The 24863-nt window shown below is 38.8% G+C and overlaps 1 protein-coding gene across 3 annotated transcripts; it reads right to left on the bottom strand.

The window, feature by feature from the left end:
* Window positions 1-473: 473 nt before the first annotated feature.
* On the bottom strand, window positions 474-20782 carry cert1 (ceramide transporter 1). 3 transcript variants are annotated; one of them, XM_004544455.4, is made up of 19 exons: window positions 20427-20782; window positions 20097-20308; window positions 19858-19992; window positions 17498-17614; window positions 10781-10888; window positions 10488-10626; window positions 9918-10001; window positions 9632-9789; window positions 7401-7493; window positions 7149-7235; window positions 6943-7035; window positions 6471-6548; window positions 5716-5811; window positions 5419-5551; window positions 5258-5328; window positions 5037-5165; window positions 3967-4096; window positions 2290-2427; window positions 474-2088 (listed from the first exon to the last, which is right to left on the bottom strand). In XM_004544455.4, exons 2-18 carry the CDS (start codon window positions 20184-20186, stop codon window positions 2300-2302), a joined length of 1869 nt encoding a protein of 622 aa, XP_004544512.1. In that variant the 5' UTR covers window positions 20187-20308; window positions 20427-20782; the 3' UTR covers window positions 474-2088; window positions 2290-2299. The 3 variants fall into 3 exon arrangements, with proteins under 3 accessions (XP_004544512.1, XP_014269494.1, XP_023011185.1); XM_014414008.3 differs by having other exon boundaries at window positions 9918-9998; window positions 20097-20782; XM_023155417.3 differs by lacking the exon at window positions 6471-6548 and having other exon boundaries at window positions 20097-20781.
* Window positions 20783-24863: the final 4081 nt, after the last annotated feature.

Here is a 24863-nt window from a genome sequence, read left to right as displayed (position 1 = left end):
AAGTCAGAAATTAATCAAGTATCACATACAACCACTAAAATTAGTGTTGTTCAGGAATGCAGTAACAATATTCAAGCATATTCTGGTGGAATAACCATAGTAGAAACAAAAAATTTTGTAACAAGCAAAACTTAATTTAGGACTACTTTGGTAAACCTGACATTGGAAGGTGGTGTGAAAATGTAAACGCTCTACATAAATTACACAGATGTGATACAATGCAGCTGACAGTAAAAAACACAAAAATATTATATACACAGAGATATAGATTATACACAGACACACACTTAAAGTGTTAATAAAATAGGTCCAAGAATGGATCCCTATGGAACACCTACACTGATGGCAACGCTTTTAATCAAGTTCAAGATCTTTCGTGACACAATAAAGTGCATTTTTTCTGACTCCAGGTCTGTGTTTGTAATAACTTAAAAACTAAACTAAACCATAAAACACCAAAAACACTTACAGTTTTTTGTATATTAATTTTAATTTACAGAACATTGTCAAATTGCAATACATTTAGTGCAAATAACACTTCTGATGTACAACTTAGAAATATACAAAGTGTGTAGATTACTGACAAAAATATCAAAATTAAAAAGACTAAATGCATTCTTCAGCTGACACCGCTCATAGATTTAGCTCTTATCATTATCTGCAAAACAATTATCCAGATCCCTCCTAACCTCAAATCTCTTTTTTCAAACCATGCAGATCTACTGACTGCTAAACTCCCAACTATTGATGGCATTGAACACAGTCGAAATTGAAACCTTGAGGTAAGATGATGTGAAATGCTGACCCTCCCCCTCCCAACCCCACCCAGTTTGATTTCAGTGTTGATAAATGCACGTCTGGTGGCTGAACAGTAGAGAAAGCCAGAACTCCTGGCGTCTAAGGCATACTGGGGGTAGTTTATCAGTCAAAGTGCAGGAAACCACTGCACGGTAGTGTGGCATCTGAAATGTAAAATCATCTGACTGAGAACATAAGGAACACATTATAAAATGATAATCCTATTTAACATTTAATAACAATTCCGCTTAAAAGCAAGCAGGAGTAATTTATAAATCTGACACTCTTGAGTGAACAGAAAGATTTTCTTTTCCCTGCCTCACCAGGGTCTGAAAATAGAGATGAGAAAACCTAGAGGGTACAAAATGTATTCATTCAGCTCTCAAAGAAAGAGAGGAATCTTCAAACCAGACACTAGGGCCGGTCCTTTGCAAATATCTGTCAGCAACAGCATGCTGACTGACAAATACATGCAAATACCGCAACTTAGCATCTAACTAACGACATCATCTGGATAGTTGAAAATATTGTCCAACACAAGTCAATTAGACTTAGTAAGTGCTCCTCATCACTCTTGTTGTATCTAATCTGCCCATTTCTGTCATCAAATTCAAGCATTTAAGAGTCAATTCACATTTATCACAATTGATAATCTATTTGAAATCTTACCGTTTTATCTGTACAATACATTGTGTCCACGGTGTTCTCTGAAAGCTACTTTATAACAATCTAGAAATGTAAAGACTTCAAAGCTTTAGGCTCTGACCCCCCATCAAACTACAAAGAGTCGTCACAAGAGGATCAGCAAAAGGCAAGAAAGAGGAAATAGTGTACCACACCGCATCTGTGCTTTCACTGTAAGTATCTGTTCTCTTTCCTCTTTCATGGTAGTTACTTTAGCAGCAGCAAAACAAGTAGCTGTAATACTAGTGATTAGAGCAAACCCCCCAAAAGTTCAAGAAAAGTTTAATCATAGTAAATGTACAAAACAATTTACAAAAAAAAAAAAAAAAAAGAACCCTAACAAAAAAAACAAATAAAAAACAAAAAGCAAATTATCGGTAACAATTTGAAGACTGTTTAGGAAATGTTTCAGCTTACGTACAAACGAACCCATGACCAACAGGTTACAATCTAAGATGATAACTACTGATCCATTAGGGCCAAAAGCAGTCTCATCTTCAAGCAGCACGTCCTGATGGTGCGGTGACACGTGAATGGTCATGTGATCTTCAACAGTCACTTCAACAACGCAGTCTCCCCAGCAGGTGAACTTGGCACCTCTGAAAGCTGAAATGAGCAGGATTAAAAGAATACAAAGAATAAATTGAAGTAAGTGTATGGATCTGCTGGCTGATTCAAAATAACAGATACGACATCAACCAGGAGATATCTCAAATAGTGTAATAAAGTCAGGATACAAAACAAAAGAATACAAATACAACTAAGTATAGAAGATCCCGCTGCTAATAACAGTGTTTCTGTGGTTACCTGTTTAAATTTAGAAAAGGATAGGCTTCCCAGCAGTTTTCTCCTGGACGTAGGAGGTGAAGCGTTTGAGGAACTTGGGATATTCTCTCTTGGCCACGGCTCTGAGTACTGATGCTGGAGCCCAGCCTCCGGGGTTTACTGCAGCCACACAGGAGTGAGGGAATAAAGACAAAGATGAAAACAAAAACCAATGTGTTCCTGCTGACTTATGATAAAACAATTAACAATAACTCAGTGATTCAGTGCACAGAGAGCTGTAACTGTTTAGAGGTGCCCTCTAGTGGGAGAAGGAAATGTAAGATTTATTAAATGAACATCCTTTGAACTGCTCAGCATCCCTGGCAATAAACTGGCTCAAGATTCCCCCTGCAGCGCTCCTTTATGTAACAGCCTCTTAGAGAAGAGGCAGCCTGGACTGAAATTTCAAAGAAACCCAGACTGTGTGATCCATGTGTCAGAGCAGCTGTACTAAGTGTAAAAATGCTGATATCAGATTGTTTCAAATGAGGATAAAGGTGTATATTCATTTGTAACTTGTGACACAAGATGTTACCAAGCTAAAGATTGTCACATTGGATCCAGATACACTGAAACTACTCGATGCATAATTTTTCTTTTAAGGCCTTTTGTTGTCTCTATATGTAAATCAACAATAATTTCTTTGTCTGAACCATTTAAACTGAATCCGAGGATCAACCCAGCTGATATATGTATATGTGCCAGCTGGAACATTCCATGTGTGCTTTTCTTATTTATTGCCTAGTGTTTTTTCATATAAAGTGGGGCAATAATGAACTTGAGTTTGATTACTTACAAAGAAACAAACAATTTCTAACTTTTATGGTAGTTTCATTTTGAAGGAGAGAGACAAAATATCAAGCAAAAAAATCTAGAAAAACATGTTACATAAATGTTATAGATCATTTTGCACGTCATTGACTCCTAAGTATTTGATGCTCTACAATCCAGACAGATTTCTGTCTCCCACACTGATAACAATCAGTCAGTCATTTACAGAAAGCAGCTTGTTCGGTGTATAAAGCACACCTGTCCACAAAATCCATTCCAACCTCTCCATTACCATGGGTGAGACCAAAGAGCTGCCAGAGGGTATCAAGGACCAGATCTTAGACCTGCAGACAGGCTGGAATTGTCTACAAGACCATCAGCAAGAAGCTCAGTGACTGATGGTTATACATTTCTCAATTTCTAAATAATCGCACCAACAGTCATCCTCAGGTTGGAGCTCCAAGATTATGCCTATGATGTGAAGATGATCACGCGAAAGGTGATGGATCAGCCCAAAACTAAATTGAAGGAGCTTATTAGTGATCTGAAGGCAGCTGGGACCACAGTCACCATCAGCAACACACTACACTGCAATGGACTGAAATCTCACAGCACTAGAAATCCCCCTGCTCAAGAACGCACATTTACAATGATAATAATATAATAATAATACAATAATTATTTCCCACCACTGTATGTGTAGGGACACATGCAGACTGAGTAAAACTGAAAAACTGATTTGAGGTTTGGTTGGAGCCTCTGGCATTTACAGTAGGTTGCATTATAGCAGGATTGTTGTTGCTACACAGGTTTTGTTTTGCTGGCCGTTGATCTTGCCTCAGGCACATATGCTAAGATCAAAACTAGATGATCTTCAGAGGTACTTACCATTGGCAATATAGTTGATCTTACACATGATGTTGTCTCTGCTTATTTCTTTGTCACCCTCTGGTGGGCTGACCAGCGTTTGGCAGATCATGGCAACATTGATTTTGGCACGAACACACCGGTTTGTGGGCTGAAAGTTAAAATAGACAAATAAATACAACAATAATAATAATCAAAAACAAAATACAAACAACCCCCCAAGCTAACACAACTCTTACTGTAGATGAACTGACAGGGTGAGTAAGATTAATGCTGTTCTTCTGTTTCGCCCCAAAAAAGTCTTGTTTAAAAAAAAAAAAAAAAAAAAAAAAAAAAAAAAAAAAAAAAAAAATGTTTGTAAAAGCTTTAATGAACTAAACACAGTACTTTGATGTAAACAAATACAAACATGCTCAAAACAGTCTTTGTCTGACAAAAACACAGTTAATGCATTAAAGCTCAAATCCAGACCTAATTACTCTCTGACAACAATCTACTTGCTATTTACATTAGTGTGCATACTAACATAATATATGCAGAAGAGGCTGATTAAGGCTGATTTGATAGGCGGACACAAAGTGTTGATTTCAGAATCTAACAGTGAAAATCTATTATCCCAATTTGCTTTCTGTTTTTAGGTGGAAGTTTCTTATCATTGAAAACTAACCACAGTATATAATGCTGTAGATACTGTACTCCAGTGTTTTGCAGGCAGGCACAGACAGATTAAGCATCTCAACATTTGCCAGGAAAGAGCGTGTTTATGACAGCAAATGGCTCCCCGAGATGGAAATTTATCCTGGAAACTTACTGTGTGTTTATAGCAGCAGAATTGAGGCAGTAACTGTGAGACTGTCTCACAAAGTCCTCACTTCTCTTGGCACTGCTAACTTAGTGTTATATTTGGACTGTTTCATCATTCAGAAGCATACCAAGATTTCAATGAGCCTGATATGTAATCACTCACTGTGCCAGAGTGTAGGCACAACAGCATGTTTAACACCACTCAGTCGCTGAATGGTATCAGAGAGTTGGGCGGTTATATGAACACATGATGGAAAACAATGCAAGCCTCAGAGGGTTAATCTTACAGGGGCGTCATCGTGGTCCACAGAGAAGTTGCAGACCAGCCATGTGTCGGGGTCGTTTTCATTTCTTGGTGGAATCATCCTGATGGCTGACAGATACAGCACATCTCTCTGAGAGGCAGGCCACACTCTCTAAAACATGAAAGACAAAATTCAGCAGGCAAATCAATCAAAAACAGGTGGTTTAATGCTACTGATGAAAAGGCACCATGTACTCAGTATACCTTGTGTGTCTGGTACACAATGATGGCATTATCAGAGAGCTTTTCCACAACGTGGAAATTTTCAATGGTGGCTGTGGGAGGGAGAGTTCACATCAGGTCATGGCAATAACACAACGAGAGTCAAATAGTAATAATATGTTGGACTAAAACACAGATCTTACTCTCCCAGTCCAATCGGACTGCAGTGTCCCAGAAGTAGTGGCAGACCTCATGTCCAGTTACCCCCTTCACAGCATGTGTCGCTTTGAGGGGATCCAGGACGATGCCGTTCTCCTCCACTTCCCTCCTGTATACCTGTTACACAGCACCACAGACAGAATATTATAAACACACTAACAACTTCACCCGTTACTAAAAACTAAGATGATTTTTCTCAGGCTTTTAAAAGTTTTAAATCACCATAATAACTTTTAAAACATCAATGAGATTTAAATATTCACAGCATTCTCTCTCCTCACCTTCATCTCTCCTTCTTCTACCACCAGTTGCCAGTTGGCATCGCCCCCCACCTCCTGGATGGAGTAAGCCATGTGATTCTGCACAGTTTCCTCCACCTAAGAGTCAGATATTGATTTAATGATATGTTAGGCAGTCTTCTCCTGTTGTTACCAACAAGGCACAGTTAGAGAGGAACCTGAGGTTCCTATGCTCAGGTGTAATGATTGACAGCCCTGACCAATCAACACACCTTCCACCTATGCTGCTATTGTTTAACAACATAGGAGGCATGAGGAAAACTACTGGTGTGTCAGAATCACAGGAATGTCTTAAGCAAATACATTATCCACAAAGCAGTAGCCAAATAAATATTAGGCACTTGATACTGCTTGGGGTGTTATTTAACATCTCAACAATGAGTTAAAAATATAGTGCAAAGCTAGCCTGGATTCATGCCTGTTCATGCTGTGGAAGGAGAAGCGTGCAGTGAAGAAAGGAGGAGGAAATGAACCAAATTCCTAACATGCACAGAAGACCTACTTTGTGGTAAGGACAACTCAACCTGCTCTCTCGGGAAATTTCAACTCTGACTAGGTAGGTTTTCCCCCCCCTCATGGGTCAATGTACAGCACAATGTATAAACACTAGTATACTATAATCCTCAAAATATTAGTGAAAACCTGGAGCGAATGGTTAGTAGACATGCCGTTTGCTCATGCTCTCTCTGATTGTCATGGAAAGCAGCAGGCTGCTCTTAGCTGACCAAGCACAGTACCTGAGGGCTGAATCTGTGAATGTCATCTGAAGCACTGATTAGCTCGATCGAGGACAAGGAAGAAGAGTGGCTATAGGGCTGTACAGCGGAGAGAGGGTTGAAAAAGAAAGGAATAAACAACAAAAACTGAAAAAGACACCACGGCAGCAGAGCAGAGGAGAACAACCACAACCTGCTAAAGTAGGATTTCATATGAAGCCATCATGTTAGCTCTTGAAAAACACTGCAGTGGGCACAAAATGATTGCCCCACAGTTAAGACATTAAACAGTTAAGATGACACATGACCACATCATGAGTAATTTTTCAGGAGTCAGCACCAAGTAGGCAGCTCACACCGGCTGTAAGCTGCCTTTGATTTTTACAGGAATGATTAGGCAAAGAAAAGAGCAGCAACTTGTAGCCTTAAATTACAACACAGTGGGATAGGAATAGGGTGAAAGGTATAGTGACAATAAAAATATGCTGCGCACCTTGTTGGCAAATCTGTGTGTACCGATGGTGGAGTAGGCATCACTAGGGGAAGCCAGAGTTAGTCGAGGTTTTCTGACCTTCTCTGACTGGCACTGAGGGAAACAGTAAACAGAAATAGACACTTGTTTATAGATTAATTTATTGGAGATTCATGTTTTTGAAACATGTCCTGACTTTGCGAGGCCCATTTAGGTCTTCATCACACCTGCTCCTCTATCTTGTCTTGTCTGTCCAGTGCAGCTTCCACTGCATCAAAGAACTCCTCTTCATTGATCAGACTGTTGGGCCCCTCCTGTGAACAAACAATAACAAGCACACAATGTCAGAATTTGTGATTCCTGTGAGAAAAGCCTCACCCAAGATTAAAAACAACAGGGATGTGCAACATCAGGAAATCTTCCTACTGTCGTCATCTAGTTTTTATCTAATCCATTCAGCTTATCTGATTTCATTGTACCTCGTAGTCTGGGCCTCCATAGTGTGACTTTTTCTTTAGTTCATTCACAGCAGACTTGTAGGCATCTTCTACTTTCCTCCTCTTTTCCAGCTCCTACACACACACACACACAACACACACACACGAGATGCTGTTATGGTTAGTTCAGCTGTATTGAAACTTTGAATAAAAACGTAGAGCGTGTAAACACAGAAACCCATTGAACCAGCACTGTAGCCCTAGCCTTTTCTTGACGTCATCCAGCAGAAGGGCATGTGACAACACAACCGTCCACTGCAGTCCGATTCTACTTTAAACAGTTTTTAACCTGGTAAAAAAAAGGTGTGATTTCCAGCCAAGCACATGAATTGCCTGTTTAATTCACCGCAAGAGAAAGGTCTCCTGTGTCGTTTTTATACAAGCAACTTCCTCCCCAAAACCAAACAGAGTTTTTTTCCAATAGTGTGTGGACAGAAATACACTGTTTCCTGTTGTGTGTTATGTCTTACTTCAGACAATGTCCCAGCCTCATTCTCATAACATTGTCAGGAGTTTGTGTGGAAACATTTCCTGTCACACCAAACACTATGCTTAAATTAACAACATGACAGGTGATTTAAAAAGAAAAAAAAGAAAAAAAAAATCATAAAAGTGAAGTCAACTACCCCATTATTCAGCCATCTGTTAAACAAGTTTTAAATATTTTAATTGTGTGTCTATAATGTTATTTGCCAGGGACAAAAACTGTCATTTCACACAAATAATCTCAATGATTGCTTGAATAGAGAACTAAAGAAGTTGGACTATATTCCAGTGTCACTGTTATAATAAAATCTATCACTTAAAATAACAGGAATGCAGTAAATCGCCTGTCTGCAAAAGAAGATGAACAAAAATACAGTCTAACAACTTGAACTGCAGGAAAAAAGATACTTAAGACAAAGTTTTGACGTACAGCAATTACAAAAAAAACAACAACAGGTAAGCTGAATCAAACAGGCTCATCTATAATACAAAACAATTAAGCTCTGACGAGATATTATTAAATGCAGAAAAATAAGACACAAAGTCAAAGAAACTGAACAAAGTGCAAAGAGAGGCCTAGATATATTCCAGAAAACACAAAATAACCAGAATGTGATACTGCAGTAAGTTGTGGACAACCAAGACCCTGACATACAGAGACCTACTGTAAAGAAATGGCCGTGGGTCTGCAGAGGTATCCATTTTTGTGTCTGGTGTTTGAGCAGCTCTGTCGTCCTCCTTTGTAACATTCGCTTTGGCAAACTTTGCCTTGAAGTCCGAGTACTCATCTTCTAATGTAAACTTCAAGTGTGAGGTGAGGTGTGTCCTGTTCCTCTGAGTGTATGCTAATATACATCAAAACACTGATAACTTTGAGGTAGTGTCACTCACGTATTCTAACTGTAAAAGGCTTCCCGGCTTTGAGGGCTGGGCAGGAGCACACCTACCTTACACAGGGAAAAGAACTGGTTTGACGAGGTCGGATTATATGAGCTCTGAAGAGCATTCCTTTAAAGACACAGGCCACTCACTGAATATTAATGAATATGAGTGCGTTATAGGAAGTCTGACTTATCCATGTATTTACCAACCCATATTTGCCAATGATGCTTGGTAGCAAGTTCACATTAAACCTTTCAGTGGATAGTTGGATTATAAGGACGGCTGAAATGATTTTTCTTGCTGCCTGAGCATAGTCTCCAGTCTCCTTTTGTAATGAATGAGATTTGCTTTGCATTTACAGCAGGTGCTTGGATGAAGAATTGAACTGCAAAGCATCTTGCAAGCAGTTTATTTCATTAATATTTCCCATAGAATATAAAGTGCAAGAGCAGAATCCCAGAATAATGAGTCACTTAATAGAAGACGCACACAGACTGAAGAAAAATAAAGACTGAAAGATTGAAGAAGCACATCTAAACTAATAACTCCAAAAGAGTCAAGTCTACACTATTTAGTCAAAGCTATATATTTAATACAGAATCACCTTGTAACCTTTCCAAAACAAAAACTGCACCTTTTTAATTATAAATGTTACAATACTGTAAGTATCAAGTCTAGACAACCGAGTGTTGCATCACAACCTCAGAGACAGAGCCCAAATGATAACATCGAGCTCTTTAAGGGAAATGGAAGCAACACTCAGCTCCTCAGTCAGCAGCAGTACCCACAGCGGTGGCTGCAGACACGCCCATTGGGGAAACTTTACTCTTTGTCCAAAGCCGTACCTTGTCCAGTCTTTTCTGCCAGCTGTCTTCTCGTTTCGTCATCAGCTCGATGCAGTGTGACAAAGTGGAGAGGATGCCTGCTGTGGTGGCTTTGAAAGTGATGGCTTCACCCTTAAAGTCTATCCCATTAATACCTTTAGGACTGGCAGGAGAAAACACTGGCACAGAGAGGAAGAGAGAAAGCAAGAACAAAAATAAACAATGGTGTTCACACTTACACTGAATTTGTTATAATCAAGCCAAGTAATGCAATGGAAAGTCAAAGAGTATTTACAGATAGACTCACATTTCTCTTTGCTGCCATTATTGTTGTGATTATATTCGCTGTCAGGTCTCGCAGAAGTGGGAAAGTCATCGTCATCATCCTCTACTAGTTAGAAAACAACAAGCAGTCATAGCTTCATCTCCCTGCCCTGCATAGTTATTAGTGTATAACTTATAATATTTTAAAACCTATTTCATGTTACTGAATAATCCACGTCCACATAATTGCAGGTAACACATTAAATATCTTTGTGCAAATAAACAATTAGGGTTGTGTCTGCATTGTAATACAAATTCAATAAACATAGTACAAATAAAAAACCTGACAGCAAATTTAAACCCACATAATGTCTTGTTAAGTTATTGATTTCTGAATCCTTTCTCAATGAGCATTACCTACTCTCATACTGCATGAAACGGATAAAAAAAAGATCTCTGTTAATGTTCTGCTTTGCTGTGCCAGTAAACAACAAAGCCAACTCCCCCACACTGCTCCAGAGATCACTGTTTTACAAACAGAGGCAACTCAAAACAAATGTACATCTATTTTTGAAGTAAATCTGATGCTATGCAAGGTCAACAACTGGTATACCTCTGTCCCTCTGAAATTCATCTTTGGAAACGGCATCGGCACAGGAATCAAAGTACTTCTGCAGGGTGTCCACTTGTCTGCACAGGATGTCTCGGAAAGTTTCCATTTCTGCAAATTTCTCACGCAACCTGTGCCCCTTCTGAGCAGGGGGGGGGGGGGGGGGGGGGGGGGGGGGGGGAAGACGAAGAGATGCAAACAGGAAAAAGATAATATAAAAGACTGAAAAAAAAGAAAAAAAGAGATGTCACGCTTAACCAGATCTTTCAACTCAGTCACTGATGACGATGATTTACCTTGAAGGAGGATGTAGATGTGGAAGACAAGGCACTAGCTGCTGAGGTGAGAGACAACATGGAACCATGACGCCTCAGACTCGTCTCTGAACCGTAACCAGACTCAGCCTGCAGGTGCGTGGGAATGTGGGAGGACAGCAAGAGAGACACGAAACAAAAAGGTGAAGAGACAAAGAGGAAGGAACAAAAGATCAGTAAAAAGGCACATTAAACATTAAACAAACTGCAATATAATAAGAAAACCTGGTGATCATCAAAGTTAGACATAGGGAGCTCAGTTCCTGACTAATGCTGAGCTGGACCCGAGCAGGACCCACACCTACACAGAAACATTCCCTCACAGTCTGCAGAGACTGGCCAAGGTTGACGAAGAGACATGCAGAAACCCAGCCTTTAGGCCCAATGCGTGGTGGCTGAGTAACCATGGAAATAACTGTCAAGCTACTTTAGTAACTTCACAAGGGTTTCTTGTAACTATTGTGATGTGTGTGCTAACATGCAGTGTATCGTTTCATTTGAAATGACAAAATTGATTTATGACCAGGATTTAGGGAGTGGCAGTGATGACATCCGTTCTGCAACAGCAAACTGATGACTTCACGATTCCTGCACTACTGAGTCAGCAAAGTAAAAAGAGATCTATATAAATATGTAATATATATATTTTAGTTTAGTAAGTGTTAATACCAAGCCAAAAATCTCTAAAGCTGTACATGCCACACACAGTTGTCAAAGTGTCCATACAGACAGCAACTTCATAACCCATATTATTAAAGCCTCTCATTTAAATGCGCATGTTTCCTTACATGGAATGTGTGTGTGAATGTGTGGATGACTGGATATGTAAAGCGCTTTGGGGTCCTTAGGGACTAGTAAAGCGCTATATAAATACAGGCCATTTACCATTTACACAGCATAAACGGAAACATTTTGCCATGGTGGTAATATGTTTTAAGACTCTCAGGTGATTTCCCAAGGTTTAGTCATGGCTTTATGTCCAATTTTCCACTTGATTTCAAAATTAAGACATGGTTGCAAGCTATTTCCGTTGGCTAATTGGCATGCAGAAAAATTTCCTAACGACAGAGAGCAAACTGAAGAGGGATCAGGTGACAATCTTGACAGAGCGCCCACGTGAATTCCTCTGCTGTAATATCCCACAGTGAGAGACTGAGAAAACCGACATCAAACAGCGGCAACCAGGTAACGATCTAAGTGTTTAAAACCATAGCAACAGAAAACTTAATCACTCAATAAAGAGTTTGCTGTGATATTAACATCATGGTTATTGCTTCACAGTTGCATGCCTTCTGCAAGCAGTCAAGCTGAAGTTTACATCTGTATCTGTCTGCACATGACCTCTTAGTTATCAAATGTCAATACTTCATGAATTTATTGCAGATATTTGTCTAAATTTTAGTCACAAACCTTTTTCCAGCAGCCATTCTCACATGAAATAGGTGATTAAAACACCACTGAAGGTTTGTACTGTTTAGGTACAATGCTTTAATTTATGTGATTCATGTGTGTTTATCTATCATTTCGTATTAAAATGGCTGCTGTAAAAACAGGCTGTTCACTTATGAATTCTTGAATTATGTCCAAAAACACTTCGTAAAGTTGTGGTGAATTGTTTCCGAGATGTAACATTAGTGAGAACAAGCTGGACAGGCAATCTCAAAACACGATAAAACTGACATATTAAAGCATGTATTTAGTACAAAGCAGTATATAGCTTCTCTGTTTCAAAAGCTACACAAAGACAAGATTTAAGTAACAACCAGATTTACTCCTCCCCTCTACCAGTGTTGTGATTAACCTTTTACAACATTTGTATTTTTCATACAAGACACATTATCACCACACAAAAAAACACCACAGAACGAATTTAAATTCAAAACAGTGACAATAAAGCACCTTCACTTAACTAACCACAGCAACATTCATTGAACTGTACACTGTAATGACACAGACTACACACACAAATACACTGAGAGTCCAAAGTCAAAGCAACTGTTTGTTTTAAAACAATCTTCTGCTTTCGGGCTGGCTGTCACTGGATAGCCAGCAAAATGTAAACATAACTTTAAAAAAAAAAAAAAAAAAAAAGAGAAGATTTTCTAAATCTCTACCCACAGAGAGCAAAGCTTCAGCGTGTCAATGCCGAGCCACAAATATCAATATCCAGATAACTGCCATAGCAACTGTATTTGCTGATGGATGTCTTAGAGTAATAATGACTTTAACAAAACATGAAAATTTATTAATTCTTATTAAGAAAGCCAGTGAATACACTTAAGAGCTACATGGGTTAATAAAGTTTTGGCAAAAAGTGTTACAGATATCTTACAACAAAATAAAAAACAAATACATAAATGCAAAAATAAATAAATACTGTAAAAGCTGATTTAAACTGCTAATATAATAGTATCCCAACTAAAAATCCAGTTTTAAGTGAAATGCGACATCCTCAATGCTTTCTAAACACTAGAGCCTTCAATCTAAAATATATTTATTCTTTTCTGCATTTGTTGCTAATGCAGATTATTACATTTGATTGACAATATATAATTACCATTTTGTGCAGATGACAGATGTTATTTTTACAGTGTTGCTAATTTGGTACAAACAGAAAAAGCAGTAAAGTGCAATGAAGCAATGACGAGACCAACCTGTGACCAGAGACTGGCATTTTTATGTTGCATGACAACCATGCAAACTTAACTCCACTCATTCTCGACGAATGAAATGGCGTCCTGATCTGAAGGTTTTATAATGTTGATGCTGATGAAATGAGGGTAAATGTGATGTAAACTCCTCAGAGATTGTCGATACATCTGAGGTTAGCTATGAGCTATGCAGTTTCGGTCTAATTTCCTACTAATAGTGACTAAGGCTGGCATGCAGTGAAGTTCATTAAAGAGACTAGTTCTTCTTATATCTCAATTTAAAACACTACATGCAAGCACAATAAAATTTATGCAGTGGGGGCAACGGAAGAGATGGATCACATCATTTTTATTGCCATAAAACTAGAATCATAATTAAAGATTTTAGTGATGGGTGACAGGGAGCAAGCAGCATGCCAAAGTGCTAAAAGCCCACCATCCGGCCATTCCAACAGCCAAAGCAGAGCAGGACACTGCGGCAGTCCCGGCGGTTTGCTGGCCTCAACATGGCCAGCCACTTCCCCCAACACTCCCAATGTTGTGACAGTTCAGAAGCTTTAATCCGGTATTCCCGTTTCCCCGGACACACCTCACTATTAAACAAAAGGAAATAGGAGGAGGAGAAGAGAAGCCATGCAGGCTTTAGCTCAGCTCATCAAGTAAAAGAACAGAGCTACAAGAAAAGCAAAGGACGAACAGAGAAAAGCAGTCATTTCCTCCGTAGCGAACAGAGACGAGGCAGACACTAGCTGCACCGTCTCAGTCAAAGGAAGGAGTCTTCTAAATTCCTTGGTAGTGAAACGGAGTCCCCTGTCAGTCAGTCCTTTACAGTCACACACATGGGCTCAAAGACAAAAACACCAACATGCCCTCCACTCTCGCTGCACACAACCATCAACAGACCACACACCCTGATATGTGAAACCTTTTCCTCTTGTCCGTCCTTATGTCCGGCATCCATCACTGAGCAAGCAACCGTGATTGTGTGTGTTTGCATGGAAGAGTAAGAGCGAGAGAAGGGTGAAAATGAAGGGTGCATGCATGTATGCATTAGAGCGAAACGCAGGCTGTCTGGGGCTGTTTGTGTAATAAACCAATAAAGTATGGGTGGGCGAGTGAAGAAGCATACTGTATATTATAACAGAGAGAGAGAGAGCAGCAGAGAGTGGGAGGCAGGGGATAATACTTGTCTGGAGCTTTACTTCTATCTACTTCTTTCCTTTTATCTCTCCTTTACAAAGAGATGTGAAGGGACCAGTGAAGTTCAGACAGTCCTCAAAACCATCCCAAAGAAGTGGCAGCAAACCCACAAATAAAACAGTAAGTATTCCCCCCCCTCCCTTATATGACCCCTTTGAATACTCCTAAATGGATCAGCCTTCTCTGTGCAAAGGAGTTTTATGTGTCCCTCTTGATTTTGTTGCTGTGAGAACAGGCGATTAAACAAATGTATTATTCATCGAGAGCGGCACTTAACGTCCCCACATTTAGCACGACTTTTCCCACCACCAACACAAACACACCCACACATAAAAACACAAATGGATTTGCACAAAAACTACCTCTGACCAGCTTAATTTTGCCACGGTGATATACATATAATAGCCATTTGCTTTTGGGGTGTTTAAAAGCTGGAATCATTAGTCACCCCACATTAAAGCAAATTAAGAGTTGTTAAATACTGATTATTAACTTGCCCTGTATGAATTTATAAAAGTGGCACACAAAAAAATAAAAAAATAAAAAGAACGCCACAAAGTAGAAAAGGGTGACCTTCAACGATTTACACTGAAATGCACTGCTATCACACTGATGCTGGAAAGATGCTGTTATGTGTGTGTGCTCTATTGTTGCGAAGAAGTGTTGAGGACTAGGACAGAAAAAGAACCTACAAATGAAATATTTATATTTATAGCACATGTTTTAGAGTTTCAGCAGAAACTTTAGTGTATGCTAGTTAGCCTGGAAACACAGACAACAATATTCCACATAGTGTACACTGCATGATGCAAGTCCTTCTTTTTCCAATTGGGAGCAGTACAAACACTACAGTAATGCTGAGGTGGTGCTTCATTAAGCTCACTGAGGTTGCTGTGGGTTACAGTTCAGACATAACTTTGAAATACTCTCACACCCTTGTTAATGGACTGCTGACCTCAGGTCACTCACACCCACACTAAAAACCATCCAACAGGACTCACAAAGTGAACTGACAGCACTCTTCGGTGGAGAAGCACGGCTTATGAGAATTCATGAAAAAGTGAATGTTTTTTGAATGGTGCGTGTTCACTGCGCTACAATAAGAACCACTATAAAAACAAGTCTCTTACATCATTTTGGCATGGACCATGAAATGAATGTACCACCGATGTAATGCACTGCAGTTTAAAGAAAGGCAGTAGTAAGTTAACAACAAATCTCCATTCAACTTCAGGAATGTCAGTCTGTCCAGTTAGGAAGCATGCTGTTCAAGTCAAAGTATCAATAGATGCACCGGAGAGGCAACAACCCCCCCCCCCCCAAAAAAATAGATTTCCAGCTGGTGGCCTCTTTCCTTGTCACTTCTGAGGAGACAAGATGGTACAACAAGAGATCTAGACAGGGCTGTAGAAGGTCATCAACTCTGCAGCAGGATCTGCTCCTTTATGCAATGACAAACAGATGGAGCAAGCCCTTAACATGACCTCTAGAGGATTACTCGTGTACATGTTTCTAACCAAACTGTCAGAAACAGACTCTATGAGGGTGGCATGAGGGTCCAGTGTCCTTTAGTGGGACCTGTGCACCATGCCGCTCATATGGCTTTTGCCAGAGAACATGAGAACTGGCAGCTCCACCATTGCCACCCCGTTCTCTTTACAGATGATATTGCAGGCATGTGCCTAACAACTATCATCACGCCATGTGGTATGGTGTCATGACATTGGTTATCATCTTACACAGACCACACAGTTTTGGGGGAGGAAGCTGTGAACGTGTTTACATAAAAGAGACAGTGTTTTCTCCAGATGACCAATGAGGAATAGGGTTAGAAAAAAATGTATCGAATTTAAAATGTATAACCTGCTGTTACGCTTAAACTTTACTTGAAGTAAGTAAAGGACAAGTATAAAAAAAAAAACCCACTAACTTAAATGACTTACTTGAAAATAATCTTTTAAGGTCAACAAGTGCTTTAATCAGCCGAGACACTGAGTGAGACACACAATCAAATGAATACCTCCGGTAACTTTGTAACTTTTGCCCCAAAACTCAGAGTTAAACCTTAAGTTCCCTGACTAACCCCACAATCCGCTTCCAAGTAGAGGCCTTGGGGCAACTGTGTATCAACAGTCTGAAGTCATGTGATCCGAAGTTACACAGTCTCAGCCTTATAAAATGAAGGTCCAAAATACCAACACACACACACACCTAAATACAACCTTTCAGACACTACCTGAACCATATCCAATTTGTTTTACAAACTTTATGCTCAGAGGTGATATACCATTAACCAGATGTCCTTGCAGAGAAAACAGCTGCCTACTATGTAACAACATCCCCACATCAACCCCTCACTCTTCAGATTCCTCACATTCCCAGGGTAAAGAGCTCTCAGTATGTGTGTATGGGTCTGATTCTTGCCCTGCCACACCCTGTTCACTAAGAAAGGAAACAGATAAAACTCAAAAAAGGGAAAAAAGAAAGAAACAAGCCTTGAACTCAAATTCAACTCCAATGCTGAAAAAAAAAACAAAAAAACCCAACAACACGGACAGCAAAACTATTTTTAAGTGATTACATCAACAAAAAAGGAAGAAAAGCTAACACAATACTGCTTAAGAAACACTTTTCTGATTCTCAACAAGCTCCTGCTGTCTCTGATGACAACAGGAACTGAAATCATGTTACCTAAAATTAATCTGTCAAGGTAATGCAGCTCGCATGCAAAAATAATATAATCCCAAGAAAGTCTGTATGACAGGCAAACAATGATCTCGAAAGAAGCTAAGGAGAAAGTTTATTTTAAAATATGCAGAAGAAAGAGAGAAATCACCAAACTGCTCACCTTATGTAGTTCTATTGACTCAATCCACTGGAGTCTGTGCTCGGGATCTTCGGCTCTGAGGTACCAAACGCTGTCGTTCACGCTGACATCAAAACGACACTCGTCAAACTCATGAGGCTGTGCAGAGAGAAGGCAGAGCGCATGGGTAGTTATTAGAGTGCATGAGTCAGAAAATAAAATAACCAGAAATTTGAATATCAAAATACAAATTTCAATAACATTTTCCCTTAATGAATAACATTTCTAAGGAAAGAGCAAAATCCCACTTTAGCACCTCTCTGTCTGTGGCAAAGGATTACTAACAATGACACATTCCAGACACATATGGACTTAATCAGCCACAGAAATGCATATGCCATGGAATAAAGACGGATTTTAATTAGAAGATGATGTCTTGAGCCTGCTGTCGTAGCCCTTAACAACCGTAGTGGAGCAGCGCTACATAAAACAGATTATTCCAGCACACTGTCACCTGACCCAAGGTCATCATAAGATTTCCGTCAATTTCTCAACCAAGTCTTTCAACTATTGCACTTCCACATTCTACAACACACCCCACCCAGCTCCAGCTACTAACCGCCTCAGGCACCAAAACATGTGCAACAAAGAATTCCCTCCTTTCCTCTGAAACTGGAATTTGCTTACAGCTGAGAAGAGATCTGCAACAAGTAAGACACAGTGGGGTTCAATCTCTGTCCGTCCCCACCCCCATTTTCCCTATTCAGCAGTGTTCAGAATACAGCTGCTCTGTCAGCTGACAAAATTGTATGCTGCCAAAGTTTAATTAGATTTGCTGAATGTTGCTCATGTGCTGGCTTATTTGCAGCCACTGACAACAGCAACACACAACTCTGGACATCTATTGTCAGCCTGCAAAACTTTATGTAACATTGTAGTAATGCTTTAACGCTGGTATTGCATTTCACAGCTTGTATATTTAGAATGGGCACAAGCATGGGGTGGATTTTTATGACCCTTAAATGCTTTTTACTGAAGTTCCTAACAAAATCAGCGCTGCCGTATTCCCTTACCAGAAACAGTCGGATATGAAAAAAGTGCTCCTGTTTTAAATTTTCACTATAAAGGTGTGTGCAACTTTGTGCCCATCCAGCCATGATTATAGCTTTGACAAATCCAGTTTATCTTGCACTGCTGCATCAGGCACAGACCATAAACCTTCCCTTTACAATGAAGTTTATAACGCTTTCCCTATGACTGGAACGTTCTCTTCCCCTTTGCGTAAGCACAGCTGTATCTACACGGCATTAGCTTTTTTTTTGTTTTTCAAACGTGTACATTTCTTCACGAAAAGTCTTATCAGTCCACTGATAAGACTTAGTCATTGTCAGATCCTAACTTTTCCTTCTTGTGACATTTTACAACGCATCTGTGTGCATCAGATTAATTTAATAATATTTAATACAAGATATACAAATATTAAGTATTACTTATACTAGATTAACTCTTAAAACTGATAAATGGTGGGAAAATGCAATGACATGTACAATCAATGGGAGCTTCTGGTGTCGGTCTTTACTTACAAGTTGTGTATCAGTGTGTAGCTGTTACATGGGAGCTAAGAAGCAAAGATTTGTTTGTGCATTCCTGAGTCCTTAGACCCCGCTTTAGTGGAAAAAAAAAAAATAGAGGCAGGGAAAAGTTTGGGTCATGTTGCTCCAATTACTTGTGAGCATGTGTAATAAAACTGTGTACATTCTTGGTTTGGCTACTATAGCGCAATTACAAAACAACCGTGCTCCATTCAGGTCTGCACAAGCATAGGAACTGATATTATGTTCACACCAACAAGCAGCAGGACCTCACTGTGACCTTCTTAAGTTGTACTTTTAAAAATCGTGTAATCCTATTGAACACAGCTGCGCAAATTACAGTAAAACCAATTGTTTGGCTTCTGTACTTGTATGATCAGAGAGAGAGAGAGCAGTGAATATTTAACCAGGGTGGTAGGTCTCAGTTTATCTGACTAACAGGAGGCCAGAATAGGAAGAATGTAGGTCCAACCTCTACAGTGTGTGGTCAAAGCTTACATCTGAAACCCTGGGCAAACGCTAATTTATAGTAGATAACAAGGGCCACGAACAATTGATAGCGCTATGATCACTGAAGCAATGTTCCCTTGGTATGCTCAAATATCTATCTGTAATCTCAACACAGCCTCAATATAAGTTAATGTTCACCTTTCTGTCTTAGAGGAACATGGAGAGCGTGTGCTAAGAATAAGAAGAGATCAAAACAGGGAGACCTACTAGAGAAACAACTATCCTCTTATGAGCCCTCACTTACTGAAATGCTGAACAGGTGCTAAGCTCGCTGTGATGTTGGCCAGTTTAAATACTTACTGTGATGACTGCCTTGCTGAGGCACAAAGAGCCCCTGCAGCCGTACTCCCGTTCATCCTCCGACTTGTAGTAACTCAAAGTATTGTTTTTCAACACAACCCATCGGTCCTGCCACCCGTGTATGTAATTTGTCCACTGTAAACACACAAGACGTGAAGTACACAGTTACAAAGCTGCAACACGCGCTCAGCAGGTGATCTAGTGCAGCAACACTTGCAGACCGATTAAATTAAAGTTACCTTGCTTAGGACGCCTCCAAGCTCCAGGGGCTGCCCGGATTCCGGGTCCACATCCTCATCCGAACTGGACGATGAACTCTTCTCGGACATTTAACTCCAAGTTTACAAGAAAAGTTGAATCTGATCGTATCAGTGCAACCACGTAGCTCGACGCTAGTTGCTGGATTCGTTGAGTTAAAATACGGTTGCAGAAACGTTCTTCAACTTAAGGTCTGCAAAATAACGTTAATTGGCCATTAATGGAGAGTACAAAACAGCGCCTAGGTGGCGTAATATACCTTAGGTCACTGACAGACTTCAACCGAGTTAGCTTGTCTGGCCACCACCTACTCTGGAGGTGACAGCTGGATCTGATTTTCTCCGTTTTGCGTGCTTTGTTTTGAAACTGACGTCGTATACCACTGAGACTAGCTAACTAAGTTAGCGGTGGCTATCAAATGACGCAACTAGCTAGTATTACATTAACTAACAACTTGTGGTTGCGCTCGTTAGCTATCTTAGCTGCTGTCCATAAGCTCCTGCTCGACATGGAGGCCTTCGGGGAAACCACTACACATCAACTTCCATCTGAAAATCGACGAGCAGCGGACTGAGTCTCTGCTGTGGTTCCGCAGTTCAGTTAGCAGCAGTGGAGGACTTTCGGGTCGAGGGGGGAGGAGCCGCAGCCACGCTTTACTGTGTACGACCGCCGGTCACCCCCAGACCGGAAGTTATATGTGTTTGAATAAAATGAAAAGCTGGATATTTTTTTTAAATCAAAAGTTTCAAACATTGTATCACAAATAAATAGGTATTATAAGTATTTCAAACGGGTTTATAAGATTTACTGTTAACGTGTGTGCTTGCTTCAAGTTATCTCACTAGAACTTGTTAGTGATATAATTAGTATATAATCTAAGATAAGAAGAAAGAATAAATAAGAAAAACTATTAATAAAGTTGCCAAAATGGGAAATGACATTTCTCTAGTTAAAAGTAGTTACGTGTTAAGTATTTTTAACACCAAAATCAATCAGCTGATCCAGGCTTTGATCATCAAGGCTCTGCCCAATAGGGTGATCTGTAGTGGGACGATAGATCAGATCAAAAATATGAAAAATAGAAATAACAAAAAATAGAACAGTAGATATTGTCCACTGTTGGGTGTATTGAACAAAAATCAGTAATAATGGATAAATGTCTGGTTAACTCTAATAAATAGGTTGCATTATTCTTTACTTGTATAATATATATATATATATATATATATATATATATATATATATATATATATATATATATATATATATATATAGGCTATATATATATATATATAGTTGCTGCATAGTCTCCAATGACTACAACTGTATGTATAAAACAATGTTGTATATAGCCTAACTTTTTGTGTAGACAAACATGATTCTTCTACCTCACATACAAGCCACAGGAGGAGATTTTTTGTTACCCACAGCAAGAATCAGTCCAGTTAATCAACTTGTGTCAAGCCAGCCTCCAATTCGAGACTTGCAGTCAAGCCAGCCTCCAGTTTGTTTTACGTTCCCTGTGTATTCAAAGTATTACGGGAATGGATCTGGAAACCGGATTTCAAAATAAAAGCCAACTTCGAGTGAATTAACAGATATGTTAAGAACATAATAACATATAATTTAGGCTTTTTTTTTTTTTTTACAAATTCTAATGTTAGATCTATATGACACAGCCTTGTACCCTAATTGTGCCCTGTCACTATCAAGGCCATCTTATTTTGGATTTCAAAGTAAAAGCCCTGTGAATCTTCATTTTTGAACTACTCTTTCAATGACTTAATAATGCTCTTAAAAGCAAAAGTCGTATTTCCAAATACTATTTGAACTTTATATCAACACTTTCCAACCACAGTCTTTTTACAGTGATACCATATCAATATCAAGTCAGTCTGATTTTGCCTTTCATAGTAATGGCCCTTTGAAATTGTCCATAATTGACTTAATCTTCTAACGATTCAAAATGCTCTAAAATGAAAAATTCTTGTTTCCACAGGGTAATTCCACCTTAGATCAACAGTATACAGCCCCACAGTGATACCATATCAATATCAAGTCATTCTGATTATGCCTTCCAAAATAAAAGCCTTTTTAAATTGTCCATAATTGACCTAACTTTCAGTGATTTCAAAATGTTTTAAAATGGAAATTTCCTGTTTCCACAGGGTAATTCCACTCCAGATCAACAGTATACAACCTCACGATGTTACCATATCAATATCAAGACATTCTGATATTGCTTTAAAAAATAAAAGCATTTTCAAACTGCCCATATCTGAGTTGCTCCTGGAACAATTTCAAAATGCTCTAAAATGGCACATTCCTGTTTCCACAGGGTAATTCCACTTTAGATCAACAGTATACAGCCCCACAGTGATACCATATTAATATCAAGTCATTCTGATTTTGCCTTCCAAAATAAAAGACTTTTCAAATTGCCAAGATACGACCTACTCTTTTAAAGATTTCAAAATGCTCTAAAAGTGAAAATTGCTGTTTCCACAGGATAATTTCACTTTAGGTCAACAGTATACAACCTCACGATGTTACCATATCAATTTCAAGTAATTCTGATTATGCCTTCCAAAATAATGGCCTGTTGAAAATGCCCATAATTTACCTAACTTTCAGTGATTTCAGAATGCTCTAAAAAGGAAGATTTCAGTTTCCACAGGGTAATTCCACTTTAGATCAACAGTATACAACCTCACGATGTTACCATGTCAATTTCAAGTCAGTCTGATTTTGCTTTTCAAAATAAAAGCTTTTTCAATTTGCCCATATATGACTTACTCTTGGAGCGAATTCAAAATGCTCTAAGATGGAAAATTGCTGTTTCCACAGCATAATTCCACTTTAGATCAATAGTATCCAACCCCACAGTGATACCATATCAATATCAAATCAGTCTGATGTTGCCTTCCAAAATAAAAGACTTTTCAAATTGCCGATATACGACCTACTCTTTTAAAGAATTCAGAACGCTCTAAAAATGAAACTTGCTCTTTCCACAGGATGAATCCATGTTAGATCAAAAGTGTACATCCACACCATGGTACTACTTCAATTTCAAGTCATTCTGATTTTGCCTTCCAAAATAATGGCCTGTTGAAAATGCCAATAACTTACCTAACTTTCAGTGATTTCGGAATGCTCTAAAAAGGAAATTTTCTGTTTCCACAGAATAATTTCACTTTAAATCAACAGTATACAACCCCACAGAGATACGATGTTAAGATCAAGTCACTCTGATTTTGCCTTCCAAAATAAAAGTATTTTCAAATTGCCCGTAGACGACCTACTCGTTTAACGATTTCAAAATGCTCTTAAATTGAAAGATGCTGTTTCCACAGGATAATTCCACTTTAGATCAACAGTATCCAACCCGACAGTAAAACCATGTAAATTTCATGTTGGTCTGATTTCGCCTTTCAAATTAATGGCCCATCGAATTTGTCCATATGTGATATACTCTTTCAATTATTTCAGAATGTTTTAAAAATGAAAATTGCTGTTTCAACACATATTGGGTTTTCATTTTGAAAAGCAAAATCAGACTCAATTGATTATGACAGAATTGAATCATAAAGATGATGTAAAAGGAAGCTGAAATTGCCACTAGGTTGTAATTAATAGTACGTTTATATTTTAAGTCTGTGGAAAGATGTCATGGTTGGTTTGCAAGCTGTTTTGTAATTTCTTTATTTAGAATGACATCAATTTGAAAAGTCTTTTATTTTGGAAGGCAACATCAGACTGATTTGATATTGATATGGTATCACTGTGGGGTTGGATACTATTGATCTAAAGTGGAATTATGCTGTGGAAACAGCAATTTTCCATCTTAGAGCATTTTGAATTCGCTCCAAGAGTAAGTCATATATGGGCAAATTGAAAAAGCTTTTATTTTGAAAAGCAAAATCAGACTGACTTGAAATTGACATGGTAACATCGTGAGGTTGTATACTGTTGATCTAAAGTGGAATTACCCTGTGGAAACTGAAATCTTCCTTTTTAGAGCATTCTGAAATCACTGAAAGTTAGGTAAATTATGGGCATTTTCAACAGGCCATTATTTTGGAAGGCATAATCAGAATTACTTGAAATTGATATGGTAACATTGTGAGGTTGTATACTGTTGACCTAAAGTGAAATTACCCTGTGGAAACAGCAATTTTCACTTTTAGAGCATTTTGAAATCTTTAAAAGAGTAGGTCGTATCTTGGCAATTTGAAAAGTCTTTTATTTTGGAAGGCAAAATCAGAATGACTTGATATTAATATGGTATCACTGTGGGGCTGTATACTGTTGATCTAAAGTGGAATTACCCTGTGGAAACAGGAATGTGCCATTTTAGAGCATTTTGAAATTGTTCCAGGATCAAGTCAGATATGGGCAGTTTGAAAATGCTTTTATTTTTGAAAGCAAAATCAGAATGACTTGATATTGATATGGTAACATCGTGAGGTTGTATACTGTTGAACTAAAGTGAAATTATCCTGTGGAAACAGCAAAATTCTGTTTAAGAACATTTTGAAATCGTCAAAAAAGTAGGCCGTATATGCTCAATTTGAAAGGGCATTTATTTTGGAAGGCATAATCAGAATGACTTGATATTGATATGGTATCACTGTGGGGCTGTATACTGTTGATCTAAGGTGGAATTACCCTGTGGAAACAGGAAATTTCCATTTTAGAGCATTTTGAAATCACTGAAAGTTAGGTCAATTGTGGACAATTTGAAA

The sequence above is a fragment of the Maylandia zebra genome, linkage group LG12, assembly GCF_041146795.1.
Source record: "Maylandia zebra isolate NMK-2024a linkage group LG12, Mzebra_GT3a, whole genome shotgun sequence".
Lineage (NCBI taxonomy): Eukaryota > Metazoa > Chordata > Actinopteri > Cichliformes > Cichlidae > Maylandia > Maylandia zebra.
The sequence above is the reverse complement of the archived record's forward strand: the minus strand, read 5'-3'. Positions and strand labels throughout refer to the sequence as shown.